Source organism: Amphibalanus amphitrite, unplaced genomic scaffold (genome assembly GCF_019059575.1).
Source record: "Amphibalanus amphitrite isolate SeventyFive unplaced genomic scaffold, NRLGWU_Aamphi_draft 001360F_arrow, whole genome shotgun sequence".
NCBI lineage: Eukaryota > Metazoa > Arthropoda > Thecostraca > Balanomorpha > Balanidae > Amphibalanus > Amphibalanus amphitrite.
Window position 1 is genome coordinate 1 of NW_024882853.1, and position 17852 is coordinate 17852.

Sequence of the window (17852 nt, forward strand, 5' to 3'; positions counted from 1 at the left end):
ACAGTACGGAGGCAGATGACACCACATCTAAGTCTGGTCACGACGTCAGGAAAGAAGATCGGACAGTACACAAAGAAGTCAAATCAAAAGACTAAAAACAGGAACAGTGCCGTATACAAAATCCCATGTGGCAGGTGCGACAAGGCCTATTTTGGAGAGAAACGGGTAGGGGACTTCAAACAAGGATCAGGGAACATAGAAACGACGTACGAAATCACCGAACAACGAACTCTCTTGTGATACACATCGACGAACAAGGCCACCTTCCGAACTGGAACGCAGCAGAAGTTCTCCACAGCGACTTGAGCAAGACCCAGAGGTGGATGTTAGAGGCGGCCTACATCCAAACAGAAGACGCTACCAACATATCAACGGGCTTCTTCAAACTGCACAAGGTGGTAGCACAGAAGATAAAAGAAGAAGGCATAACGAGACGACGCATCACGTAACGAAACTCATTCGAGCGATTTTCGATTCGTTCTGAACAAAAGTGGTCTTGACCAAAAAGTGTGATATGCATTGTAACAAAATATTCAAAAATGTGTTTCTTATTTTGTTGGCTATGCGTTCTGCATTCCCATGACTAAGCAGTAAACAGCGAAACGTCGGGAGTTAAAGTGTTTTTTACAACGTAATGAGCGACGGAACGGCATTGCTGACACTTGCATTTTTACACATCTGTCAAATAATTATATTAATAGGTCCATACATACATGAAACGTATATGAAACCGCAGGTTGAGGAACGAGGGTCATGATCAGATACATATATGTGATGAAAAACTCAAGCCTCATGCTAACAAATGCATTTAAAATAGCACCATGAAAATATGATAATAGGATAATCTGTATTCTATTCGAAGTCTTATTTTAACTACATTTATTATGACGATCACATTTATTATAGGCCTACTCTCTTGTCTGTAAATGAAAGAGTGCAATTTAGTATTTAGTTGATAATGATATCAATAAATATTTTTTATTTTCCTGAATTTTCAGTTAACCCGCGCCCTGCTGGGGGGGGGGGGGTGTTTGAACACCCCCCCCTTGTGGTTTTTCGCGAATGCCGCCGTTTTTGGTAAACCTTATCATACATCAATTCTACACATGTTGTGAAAATTTCAGACCAAGGTCATTCAAGGTCAGGTCACCAGGTCACTTGAAGTGACCTCACCTCATAAAAACTTTCAATGTCTGTCATAGCTACACCGAGTGACCGATCGCTTTGAAACTTTCAGCGATTGCTAAGAGCAATAGCATGTACAAAATGTATATCTCAGAATTTTGATATCGATGACCTAAAGTCAGGTCAATTTTGCGACCTCCCCATTATAAGTCAATGGGAGAAAATTGAAATGCGCCTCTTTTGGATGAAAGACATTATAAACACTCCCAACCACCGAATTACAAGTGGTTTAGACACACTGAACATGAAAATGGTGTCCGTGACCCTTGTTTATGCCCTGAGGTCATCTTAGGTCACGAATGGTATCTAACAGTTTTTCGCAAATAACTTTTGATAGAGGCATGCTAGAGCGATGAAAACGCCTTAGATGTGTTCAGCTCGACGATACGGATCGACTGATATGCAACATGACCCTTTCCGGTCAGGTCATGACCTTGACCTGAGGTCAAATTTTCAAATTGACCTTTCAAGGTCAAGTTATAGTTCATTCGATGCGTCTTGACGAGAGGAACACGATGCCGGTTAAAGTAAGCTCGTACAAGGCTTGGGTCAAAAGTTATTGCAGAAAAACTGTTTTCAAAAAAATCGGCTATTTTTGCAGTTTTTGCCCCCTGCAGGCAAAACCGTTGACGTTAGGTCAAATCTGAGAGAATTACTCAGAAAGGGCGTTAATAGGGCTATCGAATGCGCTTTTCCGCGGCGCTGTAGCTCTATTGGTTCCCGAGTTATGCGTTGGCTTCTTGGAAATTTTCGACATTCGACCTAGAAATCGGCGAAATTTTGCCTTCAATGACCTCTGGTGACCTGACCTTTGACCTGACCAAAAAATTGACCGAAGTGATTTCGCCATTATTTTTGACGCTCTTTCGAACGCCGCCTTCCGCGTATCGCTACGTGGCCCAGGAGCCGAGTTAGAAGGGGGGGTGTTCAAACACCCCCCTCCCCCCCCCAGCAGGGCGTGGAAATCCAGGACCCCCAGCCGGGCGCGGGTTAATTGGTAATGGTATCAAGAAATATTTTTTATTTACCATAATTTCCAGTTACGAACTACCCAAAAAGATGTGGAAACTGGGAAAACTAATTTATCATTCCGCCTAGGATGTTTTTTTTTTCTCACTTTTTCACTCACCTTCCGCGATAATTCTCGCGTGTTTAAAATCCACCGCCAGCTCATCCATTCTTCGCAGTGCGACGATGCCCGCGGCGGCTAGCACGCCAGCCTGACGCCACCCACCCCCCAGGACCTTCCTGCAGCGACGAGCCCTGACGAATAGATCGGGGCACACGTGGTGTGGGGTCAGAGGTCACGCAGAGGACACAAAAGGTCACGGGGTCACACAAGTCAGTACTGTTGACGGGGTCACGCAAGGTTAGAGGTTGGGGGGGGGGGGTTACTATGGAGGTCAAACTGGGTGCCACGCGAACGTAATGTAAGCGACAATATTCTCGATATCCCGTGAAAAGAGGGCTGCTTTTAACCCGCGAGTTGCTGGGGGGGGGGGGCGTTAAACGCCCCCACTTTTTTCGCCGGGCCATAGCATAAAAACGGCGCGCCGCAGGCGCGCCAAATTTTGGGTACCTGTAGGGAATTGATTGAAGTTTATTGTGACAAAGTTTCAAAAAATCGGTCGGAAAATTTTTGAGATATCGAGGTTTTAGTGACGTCATGATTTCTGACTTTTCGACCAAAAACGGCATATGTTCAAAAAATCATATAAAATCACAAAATAGACATACAGACATGCCGTAGACGCCATTAGACTGCCAATACCATGAGCAATCAAATGGCTATCTTCGATTATTGATTATCGTTCCGCATTTTCCAAAATCTTGAACTGAATCTTGGCAATTTCTCGTGACTACTTCACGACCTTGATACATGCATTTCTTAAATTGAACTTTTTTAGCCAAACACGTACACATATGATAAAATGAATGTCACCATCGTGTTCTACGCCCCAAATTACCCATAAGACATGTGTCACAGGCTGCGAATATCAGTTTTGATTTTCGGGGATATGTGCCTACCCGGTTGACCTGACCTTGACCCTGACCTATGCTTGACTGACCCCTACATGCAGCTGACACTCTTGTAGGCCTTATATGATGGATTGTGCACCGTTTTGACAGAGTTTATGACGAGAGGCGCCCATTGCGAAGTCCGGAAGTCCATGCTACTGAAAGCCCGATTTCAGGTGTTTGACCTGACCTTGACCCGACCTGTGACCTCAAAATTCAAATTTAAAGTACTCATCTGAAGCGTCTCGTCGCGCTCTTTCGTTTGCCGTCTTGTGCGTTTCGCTGCCCCTATTGGTTCTCGAGTTATCGGCTGGGGGCGTTTAACGCCCCCCCCCCCCCAGCAAACGGTGGGTGGCGAAATACCCCAGCAACTGCCGGGTTAAGACGCCTTTTTATTTTAAGATCCCCTTGGGCCTTACTCTACAAATAGTTCGAAAGCTCCAAGTGTCATCTGATGTAGGTAGGTACTCGTTCACGTTGCATAAGCTCCTAATTGTCATAAGCTCCTAATAAGCCTAATTGTTACAGTAACATCACATGACTTATTTTCATAAAATAATTTATTTCTTCCCAACGGCTCACTGCTTACTTTCTTATGAAATCTGTCGATCCGACGAGTAAAGATCCGACGGGCGCCCCCAGCGTCTTGCTCAAACAGAGAGTGCTGGAGGAAAATCCACGCAGAATACGCGACATAGGCACCTCTGGCGGTGGCAAATGGAAGCTCTAGGTCACGGGGTATTCAATAGGTGACGCCGCAGCATGCTGGCAACGAGCGTGGGGCGTTGCAATGAAATATGGTGACAACGCGCCTATACTGACTACTAACGGTTAAATGTTTTCTTACCACTTAGTGAGTTTTTCACTTTTAGGTAGGTAATAAAACTCATTCCCAAACCAATCAAACCAATGAAGACACGACACGAGCAAACTTATCCGAAAGGAGAAAATGATCAAAACATTTAGCGATACCCCGTTAGTTGAATGGATGGTGCCTACTTACATACATGTGAGGACCGTTCCGTCATTTCCATGCTCAGGATATTTAAATACCTCTCCTGCACACCTCAAATCCCTGTTCCGGACTGGACGGGCAACTTTATCGCATGCTGAGATGCCCGTAAGAGCACGCCCGGAGCCGGGTGCGGTGAGTGCTTGGGGAGGGGGGGGGGGGGGAGGGGCTGGTCGGCCTGGTCAAATGGACATGCAGGCTCAGCCCCGGCGATTCACCGGGGATGAGCCGGGGATAATACAGAATGTTTATACAAGGTATCTTACTGCAGTAGATGGCTGCGTTGGCTAGTCGTGCTCCGTCCATGTGCAGAGGAATCCCTATCTCTCTCGACAGAGAAACGACCTGAAAGGAGAGTTCAATAATCACACAATGAGGGTGCCTGGTGTCAGAGATTGCTGGAACGAGCGCTACTGGAGTGTAAGACCTGTACATTTTAAATTACCGGTCTAGTTTTGATAAGCAGGAGCGGTAGGTTTTAGGAAAACCTAGACCACTTTCGGCACTTTCGTTATCGCCCTACATAACAACAGCTAGGCAAATGAACAATAAATACCTTATCTTAATTGGATGAATTTGAGCTAATAAGGCAACTTTTCAGTTTCCATGTGCATTTTGCCCAAAACGATGAAAGGCTGTCAAGGGCCAGCGTACCGGCTAAGAAGTGTTGGTTCCATATGACACTACAGGCTGACTTGCACCTGACCTCTCTAGTTTCTCGCGACTGATTCACCGATACCTAATTTGAGTCGAAAATGTAGCGTACTACAGAGAGATGGCGGTAGGTCCCTCATTTCACCCAGAACCTACCTGGTCCAGGTATTCCAGCGGAAGAACTTTTCCGCCGCAGGCGTTGTGCGTGTTTTCCAGGCAAATTAGACTGGTTACAGGATAATGAACGTCGTCCGCGCGGACGGCAGACCTCAGCTTCTCAATAGCAATGGTGCCATCCGCGTTGTTAGGAAGAGTCCAACCGTGAACCCCTAAAAACAGAATACACATGGATCCGTAAAATGAATTGGCGACGACGAACTTTTCAAATTGGACTCCTTTCATGGAACAGCGTTTTTAGTAGCGTTTACGAATGGCGTTATAAGTTGATCACGAATTTTATTGGTTTTGACAAATTTTACTTCAATGTGGGGTCGGTTTATTACCATTTAACCATATTATATTACGGTATAAAATAGCAGTGCTGCTGTAATGCCGGCGCAGCGGTCGCTGTATTGACAATAAATTACCAACGTTTACCGTTTACTACATCCTAATCGATAGCTTGGTAATCATCAAACGACTTTTACGCGACAGCTGACCAGGTTTTGCTGGTCCGGGTATCAGCCAAAATATACTTAGATCCATCCACAGAACATCATAAGATGACGTCATACCACAGCATCCCTGTGACGTCACTTGCCTGCGATGGATGCTGATCCTCCCTGCTCGTATAGGTTTATATGGGACTTATCCCCAATGATAATTTCGCCACCTCTGGGACAGTGCACCATAACTGGAAAAGAATGACACATGTTAGTATCATCAATCGAGACGTACAAGTACAGACGTTAACATTTTTACTATAGCTGAACATTTTTCTTTATGAAGTGAAAGAACCAATAAAAGACCCCAGAATGGCAAAATGGCAAAACAAAAAAATAGAAGGGGCAATCCGGCTACCCGGGAGGAGATACATAGGACACCCCGACCCACCCCTCACCCCACCCTAACGAGCCATCAAGGAAACAAGACAACGTGGACGAAAACTACTCCAAGACAACACGGACGAACGAAGGAACAGAACCGGGCCCAAATAGGTACAGCAATCTGTGGTGGCCCGTAAGCCGAAATACCTAATACCTAATAACTGATGGCGCAGAGAGACGAAAGGGGAAAAGATGAAAGAAAGAATGAATGAGAGAGAAGAAGAAAGAAAAGAAAGAGGGGAAGGGGAGAAGAAGGAGGACGGGGAGAAGAAAAGAGCGAAAGAGAAAGACAAATAACTACAGACAGACAGACAGACAGACAGACAGGCAGACAGACAGACAGACAGACAGTCGACGGACATACTTGCGATTAAATTGGCCATAGTGCCGCTGGGCACGTAGATAGCAGCTTCAAATCCCATTTCACCACAGGCCAATTGCTCCAGTTCTGAAACAATACATAAACCAATATGGCGTCACGAAAAGGTTGAAAATTGTACGCCAACACAACAGGAATTCATGTCCTTTTCTGACTTTGTTTTTCTCCACAGAGTTTGACCGTTCTTACTTCAGAGTGCTGTCTGCTTTGATCTTTGACAAATATGTGTCCTCTTTATGTCTGTATATCTCCTCTAACCTGTCAAGATGCTGCCATTTTTACTACTGACAAAAGGGTAGCCTCCGACCAGCGACATCTCATCTCATCGGACATCGATCTGGTTGTTCAATAATCTTACTTCTGACCCTGACTGCCTCACTTGACCGTGGCTGTCTCATCTAACTTTGTTTGACGCAATGTCTCATCTGGCCTTTGACGTGGTGTCTCATCTAACTAGTGACATGCTTTCTAATCTAACCAGTGGAATGTTGCCTCAATGGCATAAATCTTACCATTGACGGTGGGATCATCACCAAAAACGTCGTCTCCTACGGAAGCCTCCACCATCGCCCGGTACATCTCCGCAGAGGGCCTGGTGACAGTGTCGCTCCGTAGATCGATCACCTGCGGTAGACATGGCCCGAGGTCAGGTCACAGAGGTCAGGTCACAGAGGTCAAGTCACAGAGATCAGGTCGCAGAGGTCAGATAAGTGAGATCAGTGTCATAGGTTAATCCACGCCGGGCCAGTGCTCCGCGACTTCCGCATCGGACCAGGGGGGGGGGGGGAACAGTGCCTGAACAGTGAACACCTCCCCCCGTCTAACTCGGCTCCTGGGCCACGTAGCGACATGTGGTAAGCGGCATTCGAAAGAACGTCAAAAATAATGATGGAAACACTTCGGTCATTTTTTGGGTCAAGTCAAAGGTCAGGTGGCCAGAAGTCATCAAAGGTCAAATGTAGTACACTTCAACAACTTTGGAAATTGCCAATGGCTAACTCGGGAACCAATAGAGCTACAGCGCTGCAGAAAAGCGCATTCAATAGCTCCTTTACAGAACTTTCTGAATAATGGCCTCAGATCTGACCTCAGGTCAACGGTTTAGCCTTCAGGGGGCAAAAACGGTAAAAAATAGCAGCTTTCACGAAAAAGGTTTTTCGGTAATAACTTTTGATTCAAGCAAGCCACATTACTTCTACCAGCATCGTGTTCCTCACGTCGAGACGCGCCGAATGAGCTATTCGTTGACCTTAAAAGGTCATGTTGAAAATTTGACCTCAGGTCATGGTCATTACCTGTCCGGAAAGGGTCGTGTTGCATATCAGTGGATCCGTATCGTCGACATAAATACATCTGACGTGTTTTTAGCGCTCTAGCACGTCTCCATCAAAAGTTATAGCTAAAACACTGCTGTGACCGTTCAGATGACCTGAGATGATCTCAGGGGCACACAGAGGGGTCACAGGTGGGGGGTGGGGCACTTTTTTGCCCCCCCCCCCCATTTAGTTTTTTTTTCGATATATCTCCAGAACCGCTGCGCCGATCGTCACCAGACTTTCAGTACCCTCCCGTGAATAGCTATTGCACTTTGTGAACAATTTTTTTCCAAAGGCTATGATAGGTTTGCCGCTAATGACGTCAGAGTGACGTCATTTCTGCCATTTTCGACCCAAAAAAGGTTTTGCGGGAACAGCTGTCAGGCCTACAGCTTTAGAGATACAGAAAAATGTTTCTTACATAAAAAGTGTGAAATTAAAAGGGCTACAAAACTGTTATCTCGGAATTTTGACATTTTTGGATTTTGATGCCTAAAAATCAAAAAAATAGATTTTTTGAATATAATAGCCTAAAAATCCAAAAAGTTTTTTGAATTAAAAAAAAACGGAACATATGTGATAGTCCCTACAGCCTTCTATCTACATACCAAATTTGAGATCGATACCTCATTTTTTGGCCAAGTTATAGCGAAAAAAAAACTTCAAAATTGATGACGTCAAATTTAAAAAAAAAACTCAATTTTTAGTAATTTTAGACCTCGTAGCGCAAAACAAAGACCACCATTAGACTCCCTGTGACGAGTTGCATCGAATCAATACCCATATAATGCAAATGTAACAACTTTGAAATTTGACCTTTTTTACCTGACCTTGACCTGACCTCCACCAGAAAGTGACCTTAACCGTACCTGATGGTCTTATAACCAACACCATTGAGTTGGAAATGAAAAATTGGCCATAAATCATGCATCGCACAACCTTAAATAAAAGTTGGGTTCATGGTGACCCTTGGTGACCTGACCTGTGACCTGACCTGGTGTGACCAGTGACCTCTAATAGCAACATACCTATGTAGGGGAGAGTGGGGTGGGTTGTATCAGTTTTTACTCCGAGACCCATAACCTCGTAACTATCCGTGATAAACTCATTATTTCCATACTATCCCCTTCCTTGATTCTTCTGCTTTTTTGTGCAAAGTAACTTTTCCGCTACCTCTACCAGTTTTTCTTCTACGGTCTCCCGAATAGAACAATGTTTTTGATACAACTTGCCCCATGGCTTGGGTGAGTTGTATCACATGGTGGGGTAATTTGTATCACTATTTCACGTTTCAAGGAGAGTGCTTGGTACTGGTTTTGAACATAACAACAACATTAAATGGGGTTAATACAATGTATAGGTATGCTCAAAGGCTTCACTTTATTAGACCAAACTTAGGTCAATGCAATCCGAACGAAACATCAACAGACTAGACGCAAAAGTGGCCCGTTAAGAGCAAAGAAGTCAACACATTGTGCCGAAATGGAACGAGCATTGACTTGCTACCTACAAACGCGAGCCAGGGCTTAGCTTTCGCGATCAAAAGCAACATACCCATACATACATACATACATACATGTTACAACATACCCCACCCGGCTCTGATACAACATGTACCTAGCCGCCATCTTGGAAAAAACATCCTTGTGCTAAAAAAAACAGCGGACAGCTGGAGAAATCCTTTTTCACTCACGCAGCCTTAGAACCTACCCTCACCACCGCCACGGAGATCTTTCAAATTCGTGCACATCTAAATGCCCAGAACACACATTTTCTTGCAACTTATTTTTTTAGAATGACATTAAAAAAACATAAAATCGGCTCTCACCTCGAGACGCGTCCACTCAGCCACAAGACAGTACAGGGAAAGATGGCGCCCAGAAAACCTCGTCGGCTGGTCGTGTCGCGAGCGCCATCCATCGGATAAGTTTGGCACAATTCGCCCTGATACAACTTGGACATGATACAACTCTCCCCGCTCTCCCCTATTAGACAACTGACGCCCTATCGCTGATTTTCGACAAAACGCGTTTTACTCGGTGTTATAGCGCTTTCCCTAGATGACCCGTGAACGGTGAAACATTTTATCTTTGACCTGACCTGTGACGTCATCGGTGACCCTGAGGTCAATGAAATTTGGTTTCCTTCGACAAATTTGACAGGGCTATCGAACGCCGTTTTAATTTTTCGGGATCCGTCATGTAGTTTCGGAGATACGGGGGGGGGGGCAAAAAATGCCCCCACCCACCCCCACCGTGCGGAAGGTGGCCGGGAGGCCCACCGCCTGCCGGGTTAAGAAATGTCATTTCATTTGCCTGTGAGTTTTTATTCATCAGGTGCTTATGTTTCTTCATTCAATGGCGGCGGTCGTATTTGTCCGCGCAATCCCATAGTCAGTGGCCGCGATATTCAGCGCCAAGTTAAGAAATTGTATTTCCAAACCCGCGCCCTGCTGCGCCATTCCGCCATATGCGTTCCTCTGGGGGAGGGGGGGGGGGGGGCAAATTCTGCCCTCCCGTCTAAATTCCGGACCGATGGTCGTAGTAAGACGAAAAACGGCAATGGAAAGCTCACGACAAAATGAAACTTTGGGGCATAAAAACTAAGTAGGCTTGAATAAGAAGGTAGGTCAGAGTAGAAGGAAAGTTATCTTGGGTCAGAGGTCAGGTTAAGACCAGTCAATGTTCAGGGTGAGCATTGCCAGATTCTAGATGTTATCGGCTTTGGAGCTCCGTCTTCGTCAGTCACCCACCTTGGTACGGTCGTTGGGCGCCATCTTGGAGGAGTCAGCTGCGTAATACGGCCGTAGTGGTGCTCGCGTCAGAGTCCTGAGTTTCCCGGCGGCACTGCAGACGCGGAGCGAGTCCCAGACTGTCGGAACGAGTTGGAAACAGAGAGGCATCACACAGAGATAAAACACAGTGATCGGGTGCCGGGGCTAAGTGGCAGACGGCAGGCGCTACAAATGCAAATATTTACTGGAGTTTAGTGACAGACCCGGAAACAAAAGATCTGCTGCCTGGGTTGACCCGCGCCCCGCTGGGGCTCCTGAGCCACGTAGCGATATGCGGAAGGCGGCGTTCGAAAGAGCGTCAAAAATGATGACGAAATCCCTTCAGTCACTTTTTTGGTCAGGTCAAAGGTCAGGTCACCAGAGATCATTGAAGGCAAAATTTCGCATAATTTCAGGTCGAATGTCGACAATTTCCAAGAAGTCAACGCATAACTCGGAAACCAATAGAGCTACAGCGCCGCGGAAAAACGCATTCGATAGCCCTAGTTACGTCCTTTCAGAGTAATTCTCTCATATTTGACCTTACGTCAACGGTTTTCCCTGCAGGGGGAAAACTGCAAAAACTGCTGATCTTGTCGGAAAGTTTTTTTTTTGCAATAACTTTTGACTCAAGCCTTGCACGACTAGCTTACTTTTACATCGTGTTCCGTGTTCCGTGTGGCATCGTGTTCCTCTCGTCAAGACGCATCGAATGAACTATGTATAATTTCACCTTGAAAGGTCAGCTTAAAAATTTGACCTCAAGTCAAGGTCATGACCTGACCGGAAAGGGTCATATTGCAAATCAGTCGATCCGTATCGTCGAGCTGAACACATCTAAGGCGTTTTCATCGCTCTAGCATGCCTCTAGCAAATGTTTTTTCGCGAAAAAAAAAACTTTTAGATACCATTCGTGACCTGAGATGATCTCAGGGGCATAAACAAGTTTCACGGACACCATTTTCATGTTCAGTGTGTCTACCTTGCAAGTAATTCAGTGTTTGGAAGTGTTTATAATGGCTTTCGTCTAAAAGAGGCGCATTTCAGTTTTCTCCCATTGACTTATAGATAATGGGAATGGGGAGGTCGTAAAATTGACCTGACCTTAGGTCATTGATATCGAAATTCTGAGAGATATATTTTGTACGTACATACTATTGCTCTTAGCAATCGCTGAAAGTTTCAAAGCGACTGGTCACTCGGTGTATAGCTATGTCAGACATTTACCCTGTTTACATGAGTCACTCAGCCTAAACGGAAATATCCGATTAGCCAGGGAACGGAAAATGCGTTTCATTGAAACTTTTTATGAGGTGAGGTCACTTCAAATGACCTGGTGATCTGATCTTAACCCGCGCCCCAGTGGCGGTCTCAGCCAACTTCGCCCTAGTGGGGGGGGGGGGGCATATGTTACCAACCACCTCTAACTCAAAACTAAGAGGGCTAGAAAGACGCAGTAAAAAGCAGTCGATAGATCTCGATGCGTACGTTTGAAAGTATTTCATTCATTGTTCATCTCTGAACAATATTGGGGTCACCAGAGGACAGAGGTCATCAAAGGTCAAAATTTGCGAATTGTCATGATAATTTTCCGAAACATGCCATTATCTCAGGAATTATGATAGCTAGAAAAACGCTTGGAAAAGCAATCGATAGCTTTTTAACTTTTCTTTTGATAAAGTCATAATAACAAATGACTTCAGGTCAGTGGTTTGCCTCCAGAGGGCAAAAACTCAAAAAATAGCTGTTTAAAAAAAAGTGTTTTTCGACAATACCTTTTGACTAAAAAAAGCCACGAAATTCTATTGCCAGAATCGTGTTCCTCTCGCCGAGACGCGTCGAATGAACTATAATTCGACCTTGAAAGGTCAACTTGAAAAGTTGACCTCAGGTCAAGGTCATGACCTGACCGGAAAAGGTCATGTTGCATATCAGTCGATGCGTCTCGGCAAGACAAACATGACAAACATGACGAAGGTTAAATGACCGTAGTCTGAAATTTTAACAGCATGTGTAGAATTGATGTATTCCAAAGCCGTTTTTGAGATATTTGTGAAAAACCGCAGGGGGTTTCAAACAGCCCCCCCCCCCCCAGCAGAGCGCGGGTATCCTACACTCGGCACAAACGTGTCACACATTTCTGAAGGCAGTGGCACTTTGATCACAGCACCAGACAATAACAATCCACTGCGGACACAATGACTAATGACTGATCCTCACCGCACGCTGGCTGATCTCTCAGAAGACTAAAGGGCCCGCTCGGCTGGTTACTTCCGCCGGAACGCCGCGGCATGGGCGCGTGGCAAGCGCTCATTGGGTAGCCGTCAGCTGGCGTCTCCAGAACTTTCATTGCACAGTTCAAGGACACCTGACGAACCCCTCCGGTCGATACAGGCATTTCCGAGAATCGTGCTCGGCCCATGTAAAGGCGACTGATGAACATATGAAGGCGTGGCCGCCTAAGTCATGGTACCTACTAACTACCCTTGCAATGTTCATTGAACGTAACTCATACAGTGTCCTCAACCTGCATTGGCCGCAGCAGAAAGATGCCAAGGTAGGTGGTGTCAGTGATTTCAATTACAGAAAATCGGGATACCGATACCAAACCAAATACCAACCAAAAACGATGGCAAAATACGAAAATACCAGAAACAAGCTTGGGAATGGGATATGATATTGAGGGAAATGCCAACTTTTTACAAGTCACAACCTGTTATAAATTAGTCAGGATCCATATAGTACAATAAAGACGTAATAAAGACAAAAAATGTGAGACTAGAAAAGACATAAGAATTGAAATACCAAATACCGCGTTGGTATGGTTTTGGTATCGGTAACGATATACCATATCCGGCTAACATCGCCATTATGGGTGCTGCATCTCTTAAGGGGCTTTCCTTGATTGACTCAGATCGCGTTACAGATACAGAACTGACGCTCGTCTACTCGACCTTTGATTTAAGTCTCGCATGTGTAGGGGGGGTCGGATGGACCCCCCCATGGTTTTTCGCGAATAACTCGCGTAAAAAGCGGCCGATCGCGACGAAACTTGCAGTACCCTCGCATTGATCAATTTTACACCTACCCTGAAAATTTCATGACCCTGACCCAAATGACCTTTGACCTGTGACCTCTTTTCCGAGACCATGTTTGGCCGGAATCGCGATTTCGCGTATGTCGGCTCGCACTAGCCGCGTGTTTGCAAGCTTTTCGTGGTTTCAAACGTTCAAACATGTGATTTGATGTTACTCCCGTGTGTGTCAAGGTCACCTGAAGGTCAGGTCAGGTCATTGACCTTTGGTGACCTCGGGTGACCTCGGGTCACTTTTTCGAGTTTTACATGTTTCTAGGCTAGTTTTTGGAGCTGAATTCGAATTTAGCAACCATTTGAACATTTACGAAGTAGTTTTGGTGACTTCGTAACATGTTACGAAGCTGTCAGAGGCGGTTGACACGTACTACGAATACCCGTCACGACGCCTACTGGTTGACCTGACCTGACCTGACCCGACCTGGTCTAAATGCTTCAAGACATCATCTGTGATCAAAACTAACACGATATTCGTGATCAGCATCCCGAAAACCCCTTAGCAGCCACACCTTACGACTTTCTAACAGGTCCCGATTTTCCCGACTTTGGGTCATTCACCTGACCTGGAAGGTCAACCAATGACCTAGGACCTTAAAATTGGGTATCATCGGCTTCCTCTTGTCACGGGTAACACGCTCGTTTTTTCCGCGAAGCTCTAGCTCGATCAGGGGCCAAACGGCAAGGGGGGGGTCCAACCGCCCCCCCCCCTACACATTAGAAGCTGGCAAACGCCGCACACATGCGAGGGTTAAGTCTCGACCTAATCGACCTAAGACATTCCCTATTCCAGGTCAGGTGACTAAATCGAAAGATGAGACAGGGAAGGTCAACTAGTTCGTATATTATCCCTCGCCCGTGTATGGGGTCGAGCGGAGCCCTCCCCCTTCGGTTGTTTCGCGAATAACTCGCGGAAAAAGCTGCCGATCGCAACAAAAATTTCAGTGCCTTCGAGTTGATTACTTTTACACCTACCCGAAAAATGTCATGCCTCTGACCCAAATAACCTTTGACCTGTGACCTACTTTTCGAGACCATGTTTGACCGGCATCGCTATTCGGCATGTATGTCGGCTCGCATTAGCCGCGCGTTTGCAGTTTTCTCGTGGTTTCAAGCGTTCAAACATGTGATGTGATGTTGCTCCCATGCATTAGGGTGGATGTCAAGTTCACCTGAAGGTCAGGTCAGGTCATTGATCTTTGATGACCTCGGTTCACTTTTTCGAGTTTTACATGTTTCTAGGCCAGTTTTTGGAGCTGAGCTCGAATTAGGCAACCATTTGAACATTTACTAGTGTTGGTCCCTTCGTAACATGTTACGAAGCTGTCAGAGGCGGTTGACACCTTCTACGAATACCCGTCAGGACCCCTACTGGTTGACCTGGCCTGACCTTACCCGACCTGGCCTAAATGCATGAAGACATCATCTGTGATCAAAACTAACATGCTATTTGTGATCCGCACCCCGAAAACCCATAACAGCTATACACTTTACGACGTTCGAACAGGTCCCGATTTCCCCTACTTTTTGGTCATTGACCTAACCTGGAAGGTGAATTAATGACCTAGGACATTAAAATTGGGCATCATCGGCTTCCTCTCGTCACAGGCAACACGCTCGTTCTATTTCCGCGAAGCCCTAGCTCGATCAGGGGCGAAAGGGCAAGGTGGGGTCCAACGGACCCCTCCCCCCCCCTCCTCGTATACGCTCGCGACTGGCAAAACACCAATACGGGCGAGGGTTAAGGCCTGGCTACACTATGCGTTTTCTGCGTGCGTTTTTTTGCGTGTTTGCGGGTTTTGCGTAATATCGTTCTAGAAAAAGGGTTATTATTAAAAAAACTTCTTTAATATTGATATAAAAAATTAATAAAACGTTTATGTTAATTAAAAGTTTATATTAAAAACATATGACAAAAACGTAATTTCGTTTCTTTCTAGAACGATATTCTGCAAATCACGCAAACTCGCAAAAAACGCACGCAGAAAACGCATAGTGTAGCCAGGCCTTTATACCTAAGCATATAAACAACGATTGGTCAATTCTGGGTCACTTTGTAGGTAAGTAATTGTTGGCAATTCACAAACATATTTCGAAAAGCCATGTGAAGGGAAATCGCAACGATGGCTCACAAGCAGCGAAACCAACAAAACCATCAACAAAGGCACAATTATTGGCAGAACCGGCGGGACCACAGCACTGCACCGGAAGTCGGAACCAACTAATAACAATGTAGTTGGTCAATGGTCCATAGCACTCACCTTTGCTGATAACTGACGGCCTCGATTTGGTAAGTAGACCACAGAGGGACATTTATCGTCTTGAACACGGCCAAAACCTGGAAAATATAAAATACAAATATGGCCTCTTAACTGGACGGGCTCAGCAGATGCGGCGCACAAGTTGATATCCAAATCAACCAAATAACTTCCCCTTAGCCCACAATCTTTAGAAAACAAAATGGTTTCAATGGTTTCAACTCTAAATACACTGAAAGGGGCAAATCCCACAAGAAAACGAGTGTGTTATTTAAGTTGACGCAACTACAAAATAAAAGGACAAGTCGGACATGGTTTATGCTCTTTATTGATGAATAGTTACGAGTTACGAGTCTACACTCATAGCTGAGCGGTCAGCAGTCCAAACAGACTGGAAAGGGTGACATTGATCGGCACGGTAGCCGTGGTAGAGCGCACTGCCGCCTGCCGGCCTTCTTAGAAAACACGGACCTATAGACATACATACTTCAGATATTTATTGGTCATAGTGCTCTAACCGTTCATTTTAGGGATACAAAAGCCATTCTTTACCTGCAAAGTCGTAATGCTTATGATAAAATGCCGAAGTCATTTGTAGGATTCGGGTCGAGCCAAGCCCATATAAAAAACACCTTTGTTGACGCATACAGTGTCGTATTGTGCAAATAGCAGCATAGCCTGCAATCAGTTTCTGTTCGGACGCAGTTCTCCCAGTGGGTGTATATAGGGCGGAGGCGGGAGGAGCTCCCGAGGCGGAGGATAGAATACCTATCGCATAATTTGACACGCTATTTTACCTATGTGAATCATGAACTAAAGCTCGAAACCCGGTGCCTGAAGCTCGAATGTATAAAGTCTCAAATCGCGCATGGTTGCACTTGAAACGGCGACTGCAGCCAGTTGAGGTCAGAATGAGTTACCTCAAAAAGCGAGCATTTATGTGTCAACATGCCGGGCCGGCCGCCACCGGCCGGTTCGACAGTTAGCGACGACAACGACGCGGCTCCCGTTGCGCCGGCGTCGTGCGTTTACGATCTGTGTTCACACCGCAACGTATACCTAATCAAGAAATATGCATTAATTAACGAACACTTTTTGGGTCCTACGGATTAGGAATCGAGACGATTGAATACGCAGACACGAACTATGAGTGACCTACACAATTCGCACGAACATTTTTGGTCCGATTGCTCTGCTACACCAGTTCACCGGTTCCAGCCCTTCCCTTCCCTCTCCCCGCAAAGGGAGCGACAATCAGCTGATTGGCGGTCGGCGAGGTCAAAGTTCACTCCGCCGAGACAGTCGGGGGGGGGGGGGGGACACGCCACGTAGGGCCTTGACGCAACGCCGCAGGGGAGGGGGCTAGTGACACGGACACTGAAAGGGACAACATCTAAGCTCCGCTTCACTCAAGGCTCCACTACACCATAGGATGTGCTTTTTTCCGATACATTCCTTGCAATCCCATGCCGTCCCCTTGAACGCACTTACCTCGTCTATTGAGTCGTATCAGCGCAACCACTCCGCAACCAGCACGAGACGGAGACAGACGCCAGTCTACCCCACACTGAGTCTGGTCCCGTCTGGCGGTGGATGAACTGGGATGCCAGATCCCCCGCGCATAGCGCCACCTTGGATATGAAAATAAACACTCATTGGACTCGTCTGCCACCAGGGCCGTATGGTATGATTGGCCCCAGAGGTGGGTGTGTGCGAGGTGTGATTGGCAGGATAATGTTAACCACGTCTTGGTAGTGATAGAGGGAATCAGCATTGAAATGCTTGTAGGCTGTTGTTGGTTCCGTAACTTAATGTAAAAAAAACACTGGCGCATATGTGGCTCGGCTGAATCAGAGACCAGGCGTGACCTTGATATGTCGTGGATCAGATGTGGCATTGATCAGCTGTCGCTATCCACACATGACGTTGAATTACCAGTAGCCTTACGTGACCTTGACCTTTCGCGGACCATGCACATTGCACATTGCACAACCTCCGATCCGTACAGGCGCAGGAAATACGCTCTTTATGGACCGCATTCATTATGATCACGTTTCCATCGGCAAGGTATTCGAATCGAGATCACCAGTACGGCATTGCAGGTGTTTCCATGAGCAGC

At 46.0% G+C, this 17852-nt stretch overlaps 1 protein-coding gene across 1 annotated transcript; it reads right to left on the reverse strand.

The window, feature by feature from the left end:
- Positions 1 to 2309: 2309 nt before the first annotated feature.
- LOC122372438 (probable low-specificity L-threonine aldolase 2) lies at positions 2310 to 17318 on the reverse strand. Its single transcript, XM_043349601.1, has 9 exons — positions 17225 to 17318; positions 15737 to 15813; positions 10364 to 10482; positions 6808 to 6919; positions 6281 to 6364; positions 5631 to 5723; positions 5027 to 5199; positions 4483 to 4561; positions 2310 to 2448 (listed from the first exon to the last, which is right to left on the reverse strand). The coding sequence occupies exons 2-9, from the start codon at positions 15786 to 15788 to the stop codon at positions 2393 to 2395; spliced, it is 768 nt and encodes a 255-aa protein (XP_043205536.1). The 5' UTR covers positions 15789 to 15813; positions 17225 to 17318; the 3' UTR covers positions 2310 to 2392.
- Between the last annotated feature and the right edge of the window lie 534 nt (positions 17319 to 17852).

Excerpts from the sequence above, each read along its gene's own strand:
- LOC122372438 (XM_043349601.1), bottom strand. The coding sequence starts at position 15,788 with ATGTCCCTCTGTGGTCTACTTACCAAATCGAGGCCGTCAGTTATCAGC. Across the intron at positions 6,365-6,807 it reads TGATGATCCCACCGTCAATG|AACTGGAGCAATTGGCCTGT; the intron begins GTAAGATTTATG and ends GTATTGTTTCAG. Across the intron at positions 5,200-5,630 it reads AGGATCAGCATCCATCGCAG|GGGTTCACGGTTGGACTCTT; the intron begins GCAAGTGACGTC and ends TTCTGTTTTTAG.